A 14,498-nucleotide genomic window follows, 5' to 3' on the forward strand; every position below is an offset into this window, starting at 1 on the left:
GATATTCCAGCCCACTCTATAAACGCACAGAGCTCTGAGGCTGTGCTTATGCCAAGTTTATGCCAGCACATCCCCACTCCCCAAAGGGTGTTACTTCAGCTGTGTCACAAATTACAGTAATCACCTTCTCCCAAGGAAGTTTCATCATGGGAAGACACAGAGGAGGGAAAATGCTGGTCCTACTGACTTCAGTGGATTCAGGATTTCATTTCCAAGAGTCCAGTTTTCACCAGAGAAGCTGAACTGAGATCTTTGCTCCAGGGAGAGCTGAAACAAGCTTTGTTTTTAGCACAGTCTCCATTCCAATGGGGATGGAATAAAAATATTTGAGATTCATCTACCAGTGACTCTTGAGCTAAGCTGTTCACAGCTGAATGATGACACAAGCTGGCTGTTTGCCCAGCATTTTTAAGCATTCTTCTACTTTCTATCTAAAAACTGTGAGTGGTACAGCAAGGGATACTAATCTAAATATCACTGGAATTATTTTCAAGACATCGTTCTAGAGAAAAAGGTGGATCTTGAACATTCTCAGCCCTTCTAACCAGTGTGTCAGAAATCCCACCACGGACAACCCAGGCCCAAAATCTTCATAGCTTGGTAGCCACTTCTTTTGTGCTCCTGTACTTAAAGCTTTTAATAGTCTTCATGCTATTGAGGAAAGAAACCACTCCTTTTTTCCACACTTGTATGACCAGACCTTGTTTTACTAGAGCATGATGGCCAGGAGAGAAAGAGAGTTAAAAATACTGATTTCCCCCACAATTATCACCAGATTTGTGGCACTGCAATGGACTGGGGCCCTTCACTGCCTGCATTTTTCCCCTTCTGCCACAGAAACACTGTAGATCCACTTCACTTATGGTTTGGCCTATCAGTGAAAAGCCAACTAAAGTGAGGGAAATCACACAAAAAAACCTACTAATTTCTTATTTCTTTGGCAGAGGACTTTCAATACCAGAGGATTTCAATATTGTTTTTGTTTTAGGTGGCAAGTTCCCTCTCATGACTTGGAGGAATGGTGAGGGAGAGTGACATTGGCAGATGAGCCTTTTTAATTTCCCATTTTCTCCTTCAGCTACCTTACTTTTGCTTGCTCAGACAGAGTAGAGTGAGAGGTGTAACTGAGAGGCCAAGGTTTTGTGTCAGAGGATGCAACTTAGCACAGGCTGAAGCCAGGACAGAAAATACAAAAAGGAAACATGGAGAAGTAGAAACTCTTCCTTGTTAGAGCACTTTTTAAATTATCCCTTCTTAAAACAAAAGGAGAGAAAACTCCCCTGTTCCAGCTGCTGACAAAGAAGAGATGAGACTCTGGAAATAATGGATACTTGTAGATCTTTGAGCCCTGAGTTCATGCAACCATCTTCTTCCCTACAGCTGCACCTCATGCCTCAGTAACAACCAGCACCATCAGGGAAATGCCATGGAATGCTTGCTCCCCCTCTACGGAATCAGATATTCTCTGATTTGCAGGACTTCCTTGCCATCCCTGGCTCTGAAGAGGTTCAGCTCTGCTCCTGTAAAGGTCATTGGTTACAGGGTGTGGGGATGGATATCCACCTGTGAGCTCTGCCATCACCTTCCTCACGGAAAGAGGACAATTCAGCCTGACTGTCAGTGCCACGAGAGAAATGGAGGGATTATTAAGAAGCAGCACTGGCCAAGGAGGAAACGTACCCAAGCACCTGGTGATGCACCAAAATGAAGACTGGGACTTGCTCCTGTGGGCAGAAGCAGCTTTACATCACCTCAGAAATGCAAACCAACTTCAGCCTGAGCTCCTCTGACATACCTTTGCATCGCCAGAAAGGAAGACAGAAACCTTCACGTTAAATGCTCAAAATTAACTTCTCAGGCAATAAATCCCGAAAATGTTTATCTTGCCCTCTATGTTAGGAACATGTGCAGCAGCACAAACACTAAAACATGCAATAGAGCTAAATCTCTGTGTGGTCAGTTTATTTCATCAAACAAACAATTCCTCTTGCTAAAGGAGCTAGGAAATATACATTACAAGCTGTTATTTCCTAAGCTTGGATATCTTCTGTAATGACTCTCCCTGTATTTTGCTGTCTACTCTCTCTCACAGTGCTGTAACATTTTCCCAGAACTGTTTATAAAAGTTAGGTCACCAAGGAACAGTTCTCACCACGTGACTTAGACATTCAATTGCCTGGGAGATATAGAAAAAAAACCCCCAAACTCTCAGTATCAAGAATTTACCAGAAAAATAGGCTGAAAAAGCATTATAAAATTATAATAAATTAAAATATAATATATTTTGCACAGATGTTTCTAGTTGAGCTTGATTAATGGAAGCTTTGCAGAAGGTCAGATTCTAATGAAGAAATTGCTTTCCATTCCATGTTCCTTCAGCCCTGTCTGAATATATGGGCTTGGAAAGTGGTGTAAGCAAAGGAACCTTATTTTTAAACACGCTGAATAAAACTCACTTTATTAATATTAATTCTCTCATAAAATGTGTGAATGGTAAATTTTAGCTGTGTCAGTTGATTTGGCTCCAGTGAAGTCAGACAGAGCTCTATGGATGATTAAATGATTCACTACATTTTGTACATGCTCTGGGAAAATCTAATTGGGTTATCTTCTCTTAAAAATCGTGTATGATATCTACAACCACTGGGTCCAGATGACTCAGGAAATATGCATGCTGTGGAGTTCAGAGAAGTCAGTGAGAACTCCTGAATTTCCTAGATTTCTGCTGCCATCTGCTTGCCAGAGCCTTACTTATTAAGCACACTGCAAAAGTGAATGCTGCATGCTCCAAGTTGTGGCCTTTGTAATTTAACTCTAAAAGCTTGGCTGAAGCTACTGAAAAACAAGCCCACAGTGATTCAAACAGCCAAATCTACTCTGTCTCACCTCTAGGTATTGATAAGGATCACCACCCTAAAAAAGCAATGTAAACCAGCAGAAATTATCACAGAACAGTAATTTGAGTTTCCCCATGGGGATAAACCCCAGTACTGCCTGTTCCTCTCACACACATTTCCTCTTTAAAGTTAAATTCTTAACAGTTTACAGATCCCCTCTCCTGATTAAACTCTGTTTATCTGCCAGGACAATAACACACAGGAGGTCAATCATTTACTCATATTAACTCACTTTTGCAGTGAAAATGGAAGCTTGCAGAACTATACCTACCCGAAAGGGGATGATTTGATGAATGAATTAGAAATAGAGGCAGGAGGATTTTTGCCTAGTAAGCAGCGTGCCCTTTGCCTGACCAGCATCAACCAATGAACAAATGAAGCCCTGTCTGGCACCACCTGTGTTTGCAAAGAGCAGTCCAGAAGAGTTTTAGCTGGCACACAAAGGCCGCTGGTCATTGACTCCTGGGTTTTGTTCAGTGGCTGTACACAGCTCTATTTATTTATTCCCCTTCCAGGCCTGGCCTCTTCTCCACACTGCTCTGGAAGGCTGAGGGGGGGCTGCTAAACTGCTGTGCATCTGATCTCTGTTGTACAGCTCATTTCCATGCATGACATTCCTAAGTGAATTTGCATGGAAGGCAAAACCTAAGTATGTGCAAAGCAATTTAGATAGCTGCACACTCAGACTTATCACTTAGATGTTCAACCCCCCCTCCGTGGTGGTGGAACACAAAAAGACACAGAGACATCCTGGCTCTGCCCATCCCACACAAGCCCAGGCAGATGCAGCCCATGCTCAGCATGCACAACCACACACCTGCACTTCTCCCAGTCCAGCAGCTCTGCAGCCCTCTCCAGTCTCCCTGTGAATGCCTTTCTTCTCCAGCCCTTCATCCCTCCCTCCACTCCTGAGAAAACAGCAATACTAACCCCCAAGTGTGGTACAAACCTTTGTTGGTAACCTCCCAAGAAATTTCAAAGAGCAACAAATCCTCCACGGGCAGGTCTTCATCCTCACACTGAAGAAGCCCATTCAGAGATGTCATGGACAGGGATCTCGCCAGTGGCATTTTGTTCAGCCCCTGAGTGCTCACCACGCAGGCCACAGCAGTCAGCAAAGTCCAGGTCCCGTGGCAGTGCTCTGCAGTTCTGGTTAGAGCAGTCTGCCTGTGTGCTGGGATCCCAGGAGAAAATTATTCAGATAGCTGGGAGCTAATGGGTTTAAACTGTCTGACCACCAGCATTAAATTGGCTCAGTGAAATCCTCAGGGCTTGAGAAGCAGCTGCTGGGAGAGGTAAGAATTTAACACTGACCTGAGAAAGGTCTCAACTGTTTTGGGGCCACAGCTCTTTCTTTGTCTTCTCTCAGAAGGAGGTAAAAAAAGATTTTTAGCTCCTGAACCACAGCATTCAGTCTCCACCAGCACCTCAGGAGCAGCTGACATTGGAGGGTTGTAAAGTCAGCACCGCCCTGAGCTAACTCCAACAGGGAGGACACTTTGAGTTCACCACCTGATGTGAGTCCAGCCCCTGAGTCCTCCCCTCCAGACACACCCTCCCCTTACACCCTGGAGTTTTCCTACCTGCTGGCCATCTGCAGGAGTTAGAGTACACTCATTTTACATGATGTCTCTCAGGTTCCTTGCCAGATAAAATGATGTTAGCTCTTGTTTTTCAGTTCAGCAGTCTGTAAGCCCGAGTTTACCTCATCTCCTCTCTCCACAATTATCTCCAGCTCTGCTCCCAGGACTCTGCATCAGCTGTTGGCTGCTTTAGCAGCTCTGCAGTCCTGCCAGCTTTTACAGAGCTACAAAGGCTCTACCCCTGTTTTGGCATGCACTCTGCCCCTCCTTGCAGTCCTGATTTTCCACCTGTTTGGATTTTTTTCTATGCCATAGGTCTTTCCTCACCTCTGGGCCCATGTCCTCCCCCCAGGGAGCTTAGTAAGTACCATGTCAGGGCACAGCATGCCCCTGTCTTCTCCAGCACAGAGCTGGGATGCTGCAAGCACTGAACACACATTGATAGAGATGCTGGTCCCTAACTCACAGCCTGAGATCCTCACACCTCCCCAGAGCAGCTGCCTGCTTGTTAGATGCTTATATTACGCATCTGGTTGAGAAGCCAGTGCTTCTGGGACAGCTGTGCCAGCTGGCTCTGTTTCTGAGCTTAGAGCACAACCTGCCCAAAACCCACAGTGCAGCAGGGAGCAAATCTCCAGGTGAGCTCCAGGACATCTCTGGCACTGTGGAGAATACCACTGCAGCAGCAGGCATAGGAGGAAAGGCTCTGAGCTCACCTGGGGCAAAGCAAGTCTGACGATTGGTTTAGGAGACAGGCAGCGCATCAGCATAGAAGTCTCTTAGACATAATACATAATGCATGGCACAGCTGAGCCTGCCTTAAAGAGTACCTACCCCCCACAAGACTTGCTCTTCCACTTCCACACTCTGTACCCTCTCTGCATTCACGGCAGTCAGACCCATCTCTGAGCTGGTGGATACAGCTCACTGAAAATACCTAAGGATGCGGGAAACCTTTTTTTGCAGAGTTAAGAACTGGAGCTGTCTCAGAAAAGAGCCTGGTAAGGGGCCCGGGATATTCAGGGGTTTGTTGGCTGAGTGTCATTTTGTCTCTATGGTTTGAGCTGCCCTATTCACCAGTCTCTAAAAAAGAGGCCTGGCCGAGAACCATTATGTTTGGAGCAGCTGTGGCTTTTACTACCTGCAGTAGGTAGGAACCCAGATCATCCACTACCTAAAAAACCATGCTATTTAAAAGAAAAACCAGTAATACATTAAGGCTCACAATTTATGAACATCAGATGTGCCCAAGTTAGAGTTTCATTCCTTTCCTGGGACATTCACACTGAGGGTGAGGCCTAAAGCTGTGGGGTGCACAAAGGCCACCTCAGGTGAGGCGTGGAGAACAGAGAACAAACGAGCTGACAGGTTCATCCCCATCCCACAGGTTTTCCTCACCCTGTGGAAATATATACACAGTCAAACTTCTCATTTTAAAGGTGACAGGGGTGCATTGAGCCCCTGGCACCCCTCACTGACCGCACCGAGCATGATCACCGTCACTGTGAGTAAATCCCAGGAGCTGCAGCTTCCCTGAGGGAAAGCTGATGGATTTGTGGGTGTGGGGGCCACATCCCCATTGCTCCTGGGGGCCACTGTGCTCTGCAGGTCCTTACACAGCTCTCAGGGTGCTGAAATCAAAACTGTTCACATCACTTACCTCTCCAGGGACCACAGTATCACAGAATGGTCTGGGTTGGAAGAGACCTTAAAGATCTCATTCCAGGCCCTGCCATGGGCAGGGACACCTTCCACTACCCCAGCCCCATCCAGCCTGGCCTTGGACTCTGCCAGGGATGCAGGGGCAGCCACAGCTGCTCTGGGCACCCTGTGCCAGGGCCTTTCAGCTCAAAGCCATCACCCCTGTCACTCCAGGCCATTGTAAAAAGTCCCTTTGCAGCTCTCTTGTAGTGTCTCTTCCATAATAAAATCTCCCCAGAGCCTCCTCCAGGCTGAACAGTCCCAGTTCCCTCAGCCTTTCCTCATAGCAGAGGTGTTCCATCCCTCTAAAAAACCCTCTAGCAGTAATGCCAGATAATCAGTGGTACTGGTTCACTGACATACCTATGTCCCTAAGCATTCAAAAGCCTGAAAAGCATGCAAATGATTTTACAACAATGAACTAAAGTTTAGCATTAAATTTTTCAAACTCCTCACATAATCTGTGGTTTTCAGGTTCTTGAGTGTCATGTTTTTCCAGCTTCTGTTTGTAATAAGATGATAATTATTTTACTGTTTGAATTTAACAAAATATTATATAATTCCTTAAACCTTGGCAAAGGAGTTAGAAAGAATGTTCAGATACCATGAGATAATTCCACAAGCACTGGCAATGCCATCCTTGAGTGAACCTGGGAGCAACTCACCTTTGGCAGTTTGGAGATAATCAGTTTTTACTGATAAAAAGTGCTCAGTAGCACAGTGAACTTCAGCATTCCTTCATATTCTGACTACATTTCATTTTATCCAATCTACATGTCTCAAGGAGGGTTTTTTTTCACACAATGCCATCCCAAATTCCTGTTTTTCTGTTAGTGAGGGAAAAATATTTGAAGTGCCCAGGAAAGGCGAGCTCCAACAGATAGTCCAGAAACTTTCATCCCTGCAAATTCTCTTAATTGCCATAGGGCAAAGGGCCCTATTCATTATATTTATGGCCTGCAGGGGTTAACTATGGGATATCTGGGGTGCAGCTGGAGTTATCTGGGTTTAGGGCCATAAAGGAGGCCATGTGTTGCTGTGCACATATAGTAAGACAAAATAAAAGCTATTCAGAAGAAAAGCTGTATTCCGATATTAAGAAGGGCAACCTTTAGCTGTCCTCCCTGTGAGGTGCAGTGAGGTGCAAGTGCTGAAATGGACCCTCTGCTGCCACTAGAACAATGTGTCATTTTTGTCACAAAGGCAGGGAAAGGTTGTGACTATCATCCTCCAGTTTGTTCCTTTTTCACCAAACAGAGGCTGGATGCTGAAGTGGGGAGGTGGAAACATACCAGAAAGTCTAGTTTTTAAAATATAACATTGATTAAAATATTTCCCAGAAATCTGGAAACCAGTGAGACTGGTTTTGAATCCAGCGTAGCTTCTCATATTGTTCTTATCACAAACTGTACAGATGCCCTTTGGTAATACATTATTCATTGCGTTGCAATTCTGCCAGACACCAGTTGTTACCTCACCAAATTCTTTTTCAGCCCACAGAAGTGAAATAATTTTGTTTGCAAGAATACTGGACAATAAGAAGGCTGAGTTTGCAAGGTCTTTGGAGAGAATTATACAAAGTGTGTGTATTGTTTTTCCCAAATTTTCTAGAGTTCTAGGAGAGAGCGATTCAGGGATGATGGTGTGCATTCTGCTCTACCTAAATCTCATTTTGAAAGTGTTGCCTCTAGGCTATTGTCTAGTCTGCACACTTTGATCCAGCTCCTATCTGGGTTGAGCAAAGTTTCCTGCAAAAACTCACTCAGTATATCACCCCAAGAAGTAAGTTGTGGATGTTGTCTTCAGACCACAGCCTTTACACCAGAACCACTCCAGACAACCTTTTTTTCTTGGAATATCAACCTCAGTCTCCCTGGCTTCAAGTGAGAAGGTGCCTGTAGGGGAAGAGACACTTTCCATGTGTGGAAGTTTAAGAGGAGATAATTGTCTAGGACTGGCTTGCTCTGAACACAACTGTGGTTTCCAGGTTTGCCTAAATTAACTGTGGAGAAAAAAATTAGACATGGATGTTAAAAATGCACAGACATTGAGTCAAATTAGAGAGGAGGGAAGGACAGGGTTTGTAGCAGTCACTGCTGCACACACACTGTACTTGTGACACAGAGCAGTAGGTGGCACTGATGGCATTCACATGAGTTCTCCAGTGTCCCTGTCATTTTGTCATTGCAGAGTCCAGGGGAGATCAGGGAGGGGCCCAGAAGTGCTCTAGGGACAGCCCTCATTGCCTGCCTGGCAGCAACTTCATCTCATCCCAGCCGAGAAGTGATGCCCTTCACTCCTGCCCTGGCTGTGCAAGGCCAGAAATTGATCCAAATCTCTCACAAGTTGAGAATTTTTCTTCCAGTTAGAGGACAGGCATGTAGAATAATCCTGTGAAACAGCCAGGAGGCAGAAAGGGCTACAAAACACTTGATGTGACACAATGGATTTTTCTCAGTGACACTTGGTATGTGTTGTCCTTAATTAGGAACTTGGGAGTGCATGGACTTCAGGACACACCAAATCAAAGACATTCCTATCAGCTGGTCTGAGAGGCTGACCATATTCCCAGCCCTGCAGAATATTTTGGTCTCTACTGTTTCATCCAGGAGTGACAATGAGAGCCATCCTGCAAATATCAGCATGCCATGGGCAAGTTTAAGGTTAATATTTTTGGAACTGGCTGTGGAAAATTATGCCAGAGTAGCTTGGCCACTAAGCTGGATCCTGCAACTTGGATATAAAGGAGAATACCACCATCCCATTTAAAGTTTAAAATAAGTGTGGTGATGAGCAGGTATCCCTCTGAGGGATAGCACTGCTCCATGCATAATCTATGCTACAATTCATGTGTGCCATTTTCCCATGTGAGCAGAGATTTGGGAATGTTCGCTTTTGAAGTCACCTCATCCCAGGTACCTGAAGTGATCTCCTGACAAAGGAAGGACATACAGCTCACATTCCTGCAGAGGGAAAAGTGTCCCTGTCTGTATCTCAGGTGGGCACTAGGCATTAGAGACTAAAAACATCCCACTAATTCTACTGGGAAATAAATGCACAGGAACATGCAAACAATTTCTGAGAGACACCAAGATTTTCTGTAATAGAAAATAGCTGTAACTTGAAAAATAAAATGTAAGACTAACATACTCTTTTGCCTCTTTTCTACTGTTTGGTGCCAAGCCCCCACCTATAATTCAGACTCATGTAGAAAGACACAAACACTTTCAAAGATATACACACATGTATTTGCTTTGATAATTATTAATTTCCTGAAGTCAACACAGTGTTTCTATCATATTTAGCATAGGAATTTGTCAGTATGTTGGTGTAATTTATGGTATCCTCTCCTTGACTAAAAGTTGTAATCACAGAGAGACAGAAGCCTGACTTACCAAATATATCACAAAATCACAGAATGGTTTGGGTTGGAAGGGACCTTAACAACCACCCAGTTCCACCCCCCTGCCATGGGCAGGGACACCTTCCACTATCCCAGCTTGCTCAGAGCCACATCCAGCCTGGCCTTGGACACTGCCAGGGATGGGGCACCCACAGCTGCTCTGGGCAACCTGTGCCAGGGCCTCACCACCCCCACAGGGAACAATTTCTTCCCAATATCCAATCTAAATCTCCTCTCTGTCAGTGCTAAGCCATTGTCCCCTGTCCTGTCACTATTTGCTCTTGCAAACATATGCTCTGGAAGTTTCTGGTTTTGTCCTGACTCCTTTGCTTCCAATAGTTCTTCTTCCTTTCTGTTACATCAAAGCCAACTCTTCTCAGGTTTGCTTTTTCTTGTGATTTTTGTGGTTATTGTTTTTGTTGGGTTGGCATTTTTTCTCATGTTAAAATGCTCAGACTAGGTATGCATTCTTATTACATCTATTATCTTGAGTGACCTTGGAGGAATTGTTATCAGGGCTGGCATCATTTTACTTCTCTGGCTGCAAACCAAGGCTTCTATGCTTTGAAAGACTGCTGCAAACAGAAGTGCAGGGCTGAAAGAGGCATTTCCATTCATTCAGCTGTGGAAGTATAGTGAGGACTTTATAAAAAACAGGTTATGCCATGATAACCCTTAAAATTTAACATACTGAAATTTAACTCCATTCAACAAAACAAGCATAAATCCTACTCTGTGCAATAGATGTTCCTGAACTAAGGTCAGGATGGTCTTAACATCTTTTCTGCCTCCTTGAGAGCCACTCTACTGACTTGAATGCACTTGAAATATATAAAAAAAAGATATTTCTCCTTATTCTTCTGTCTTTTATCTTTAAAAACCCAACCGAACAACCCTGCAACACACAGAATCAAACCAGTACAGAAGTAACATTAAAGTTATTTCCTTCTGCACAGCAATTTTATATGGGAAAAACAAACTCAGACAAATGAACAAAAGTTCAACAAATACTCTTCTAGACTTATCTTCAGTCAGAGTATCAGGGACTCCACTACTGTATGTAGGAAAATCAAGTTTGATGTGGTTATTAGACTGATTCCCAGTGATACTGGGAGAGTATTCCAGTATCTGGTACTGGTGGAGACTGCTGAGTGAACAGAGGCTTTGGAAATCATTGCATTTCTGCCTTATTGCCCAAGATACAGAATTAGCATCACAGAGAAAGCTGTATCTCAAGCAAAACTTGGGTTTTTTTTTGCTTCCCTTTGTATATTTATTTAATGTATCTCACAGAACAAGAATTATATTTCCTTCCAGAAATCAGTGTTGGTAGGAATCCACCTTCATGCTATTTTGACAGATTTTCTGGATTTTTTACCTCAGGTATTGAATGTGTAAACATACCTAACAATGTTGAAGAGAGAGCTATTAAAGAGAAGACCGTAAAGAAAAAGATATTTACTCAGAAGTCTTACTTTGCATAGCCACTGCCTGGTCCTTGTTGCTTATGTTTGCAGGTAAATGATTCATTTCAGATATTGAGCAAATCCAGCCCTCCTGAGCCTGACCTCTCCAACAGAGCACTCCAAGTTCATGATTTGCACAGCTCCCTTGCTGGCACAGAATAACAGCTCACACAGCAATGGTATCTCAGGAGCAGTTTATAAAAATGTAGAACACCACAGGGACTGGTGTGGATTTTAGGAAGGCCCTGGCTACTGTAGTCAGAAAGGCTTTGGAAGCTTTGCCTTGCATAAGGCTGGATTCACACACATGCATTAGGGGAGAAGTGTTTATAGAAGAAATGCCCAAAATTAGACATTGCCCTGGGAGGCCACAGGAGCACAATGTAAGGATCTGACTCCTATATGTTTCTGGGCTACTTGTCACACTGACAGCAAGAAGTTCAGCATCCACAATCCACTGAGAGTTTGTGGCTTAATTGGTCTGACTGACACCTGTAAATCAGGGGAAATAGCATTTCCTTGCAGCACAAGGTTAACTAACATGAAGTTTGTAAACACAAGGTAAGAGGAACTCAGTGAGCAACTGAAGTCACCTAATTACCATAAACCACAGTTCTAAGTTAGCTGGTATGAAAGTCACATCAGCACTACAAGTCTTCAAAATACATTTATGAAACATTTTCATCCCTCTGCAGCTATGTGTTCATTTTAACACTCACTGTTTGAATGTGCCTTCAATTTCCTGTTCCAATTTTATCATTTGACTAATAAAAAAGTACATGTTTTAACACTGAAAGTCAGTAAAGTCCCTTGTTGTGTGTCAATATGTACATTTGCAGGGTAATCAAGGTGACTTTCTGCTCTCCAGTAATTGTGTACCTGCAAATGCAAGGGGGTCCAGAGCCTTATGGCAATTAAAATAACATTACTGATCTTACCCTGTGTGAGTGAACAGAGGAGGCTGTCCTCACTTTTCTGAAGTGTTTTGAAGCATTTCTTCTTGCTAGCTGCACTGCTCTGCCCAACAGCACCACAATGGTCTCTGCTGGGCCGAGGAGTGACCAAAGTACCTCCTGAGACACAGGAATGTGGCCAAAACCCACATAAAACAAGCAGAGTTTGTGTATCAATGGCCTGAACAAACAAAGCATACAGAAGAAAACATAAACCTATTATATTTGGATGAAAACCCACAGATGTCCTATAGCAATATTGTTATTTAGGAATTTATATGGTTGATATAATACTAAATTGTGGATAGACTCCAAGTAACAGGAGGTGATAGGCTGGTATTGTATAAACACACAGAGGGAAGCTATTCTACAGCCATGCAGCTGCAATGAAAATAAAAGATTGTGTGTGCTAAGATTCCTAAGAGAAAATAATCACAATATCATTGTGGCACTTGCATAGGTCTTACAAGCATCAGTGGATGCAAGTAACAGCTAAAGAGCCTATTTGTAAAAGCTTAAAATGCACTAACCCAGGATACTCATTCCTATTTAACAATTTGGAACTAATCCTGCATAACACCCAGAATGGCTATTCACTGCTGCCTAAATTTTTTAGAATGTTTCTTCATGATGTCTTATTCCCAAAAGCAGATGACGAAAAACAGGAAAGTAGAAAGAAAAAAATTGCTGATGTGCAAGAAAAGTTCTCACCACACAAACCAATTTTTTCTTCATTCCTTCAGTTTCCTCCTTCACTTGTGTCCACTTTGTCTTTAAACAGAACAGATTTTTTTTATGAGTTCTCTCTTTGCTTGATGTCTAGGCACTAAAGATCTTAAGTCTGTGATCACTCACAAAAAAAGCCTCCCCTGTGCACCTGGAGGGGATTGAAGCAGCTGACAGACAGCAGGTAACAGAATCCCTCAGCTCAAGCACCAGGACCATGGATGCTCAAAATGTCCCTTTGGGTCTCAGTTGGCCAACCACAGAACAAGGTCTGACCCTACATTGTAATGGGTGAGGATGCAGTCAGTGAAAAATCCTGATAACTGTAGCCAGGTGACCTTCAAAAATCAGTATGTAACACCACCAGAAGGGGAAAGGGAGCACTCCCTGTTCCCTGAGACAGCTGATGCCTCTTCATGCACATCACTCAAGAATCCTGCAAGGTCCCACCACACAACTTTGAATTACTTCATTGCTGAGAAGAGCGTAAGAACAAAGCCAGGAAGGAACTGTGCAAGGTTCCTGTACTAAAAGTGCTCAGGTGAATTTTCCTAATGGATGTGTCCTGAAAAGAGCAGCACCTTGTGCCATTTACCTCCTAAATCCAGCTGATCACGAACAGTTCTTAGCAGGAACTTTAATCCATTCAGCTCTAGAAAGCCTTCCAATGAGATCTCCACACCAAGCTAGGAAAGCAGAGAATATAATTTCCTCCCCCCTGTTGGCAAAGGAGGCTGGAATTCAGCCTGTAACTAAGAATAAAACATCTCCCGAGGTCTCTGGGATACCCTTTGTAAATAATGCTGCCAGCAGCATGCCATGCATATTTCAATAATTACATGATCCTTACCGAATCACAGAAGTTAACCTGCAATGTAACAACACTTGCATGACCTTCCCTTTTAAAAGGAACTACAAAAATTAAGCTACCTGCTTGTGAAAGTGTTTTAGTCCAATATCCAAAGCATTTTAATGCAGATAGAAAAGAGCTTTAAATTGCTGCAGCATAGTCTCAGACCATTTGTAATGAAACAAAACTAACAGGCCCCACAAAACATGGATTTGATGCTGTCTGTCCCCTGGACATTTAGGCTGAGCAGTTCTATTTTATGGTTAATATTTACTCCATAACAGTGATTAAGAAATAAACTACAATTTTTTTTAATCTACTCCCCCTCCAAGTATATAAAGCCTTTAACAATCATGCTGAAATTTGGAGATTTAAGACCCAACTTGGCTTGTCTAATAAAAAAGACCAAAACCACAACATTCCAGTCTAGGTCCAGAAAAAAACCCTTGAAATTTGGAATATCAAATATAAAATAATATTGGTTTTTGAATTATAAGAACTAGGCACCATTAACAAGCAAAGAATTTACTCCAGAAGAGGGAAGGATCTATGGGACTCTTTCTCCGCCAGAGGCATACAGAACCTTATTGCTGGCATGTTTTTGGCTGGTGGCACAGAGTCAAATGCTTGTTCCATTTCCTCTACTCATCAGTAAAACTACGAAGTCCTCTATCAGAAACAGGTCTGGGAATGAACTCCATCTGGGAATGAACTCCACTTACTCAGCACCTGGACTGAGAAAAGCCTCACAGCGAGGTGGTGCTAGCGAAATCCCACCAATTCACTCTTACTACTTTGTTTCCAACCTTTTAGAAGGACACATCAAGTCTACACTTGCATGCAAGTGGCAAACACTAAATGAAAATGCCAGAGATAAGGCAGATAATTTACATACTGAAAGAGTCACTAAGACAACCAG

The 14,498-nt window shown here is 43.3% G+C and overlaps 1 protein-coding gene across 2 annotated transcripts in view; it reads right to left on the reverse strand.

Annotated features, from left to right (window-relative positions):
* GYS2 (glycogen synthase 2) overlaps positions 1-4,496 on the reverse strand; it is a 41,442-nt gene extending 36,946 nt beyond the window's left edge. Inside the window, exons 1-2 of one of the 2 annotated variants that reach the window (XM_074539207.1) lie at positions 4,481-4,496; positions 3,847-4,071 (exon numbers count right to left, since the gene is read on the reverse strand). In XM_074539207.1, coding sequence (XP_074395308.1) covers positions 3,847-3,967 — 121 coding nt within the window. In that variant the 5' untranslated portion in view covers positions 3,968-4,071; positions 4,481-4,496. Of the gene's footprint in view, positions 1-3,846; positions 4,072-4,211; positions 4,390-4,480 lie in introns of those variants that run through there. The other variant, XM_005492723.4, reaches the window with a different exon arrangement.
* Positions 4,497-14,498: the final 10,002 nt, after the last annotated feature.

Source organism: Zonotrichia albicollis, chromosome 4 (genome assembly GCF_047830755.1).
Source record: "Zonotrichia albicollis isolate bZonAlb1 chromosome 4, bZonAlb1.hap1, whole genome shotgun sequence".
NCBI classification, from domain to species: Eukaryota; Metazoa; Chordata; class Aves; order Passeriformes; family Passerellidae; genus Zonotrichia; species Zonotrichia albicollis.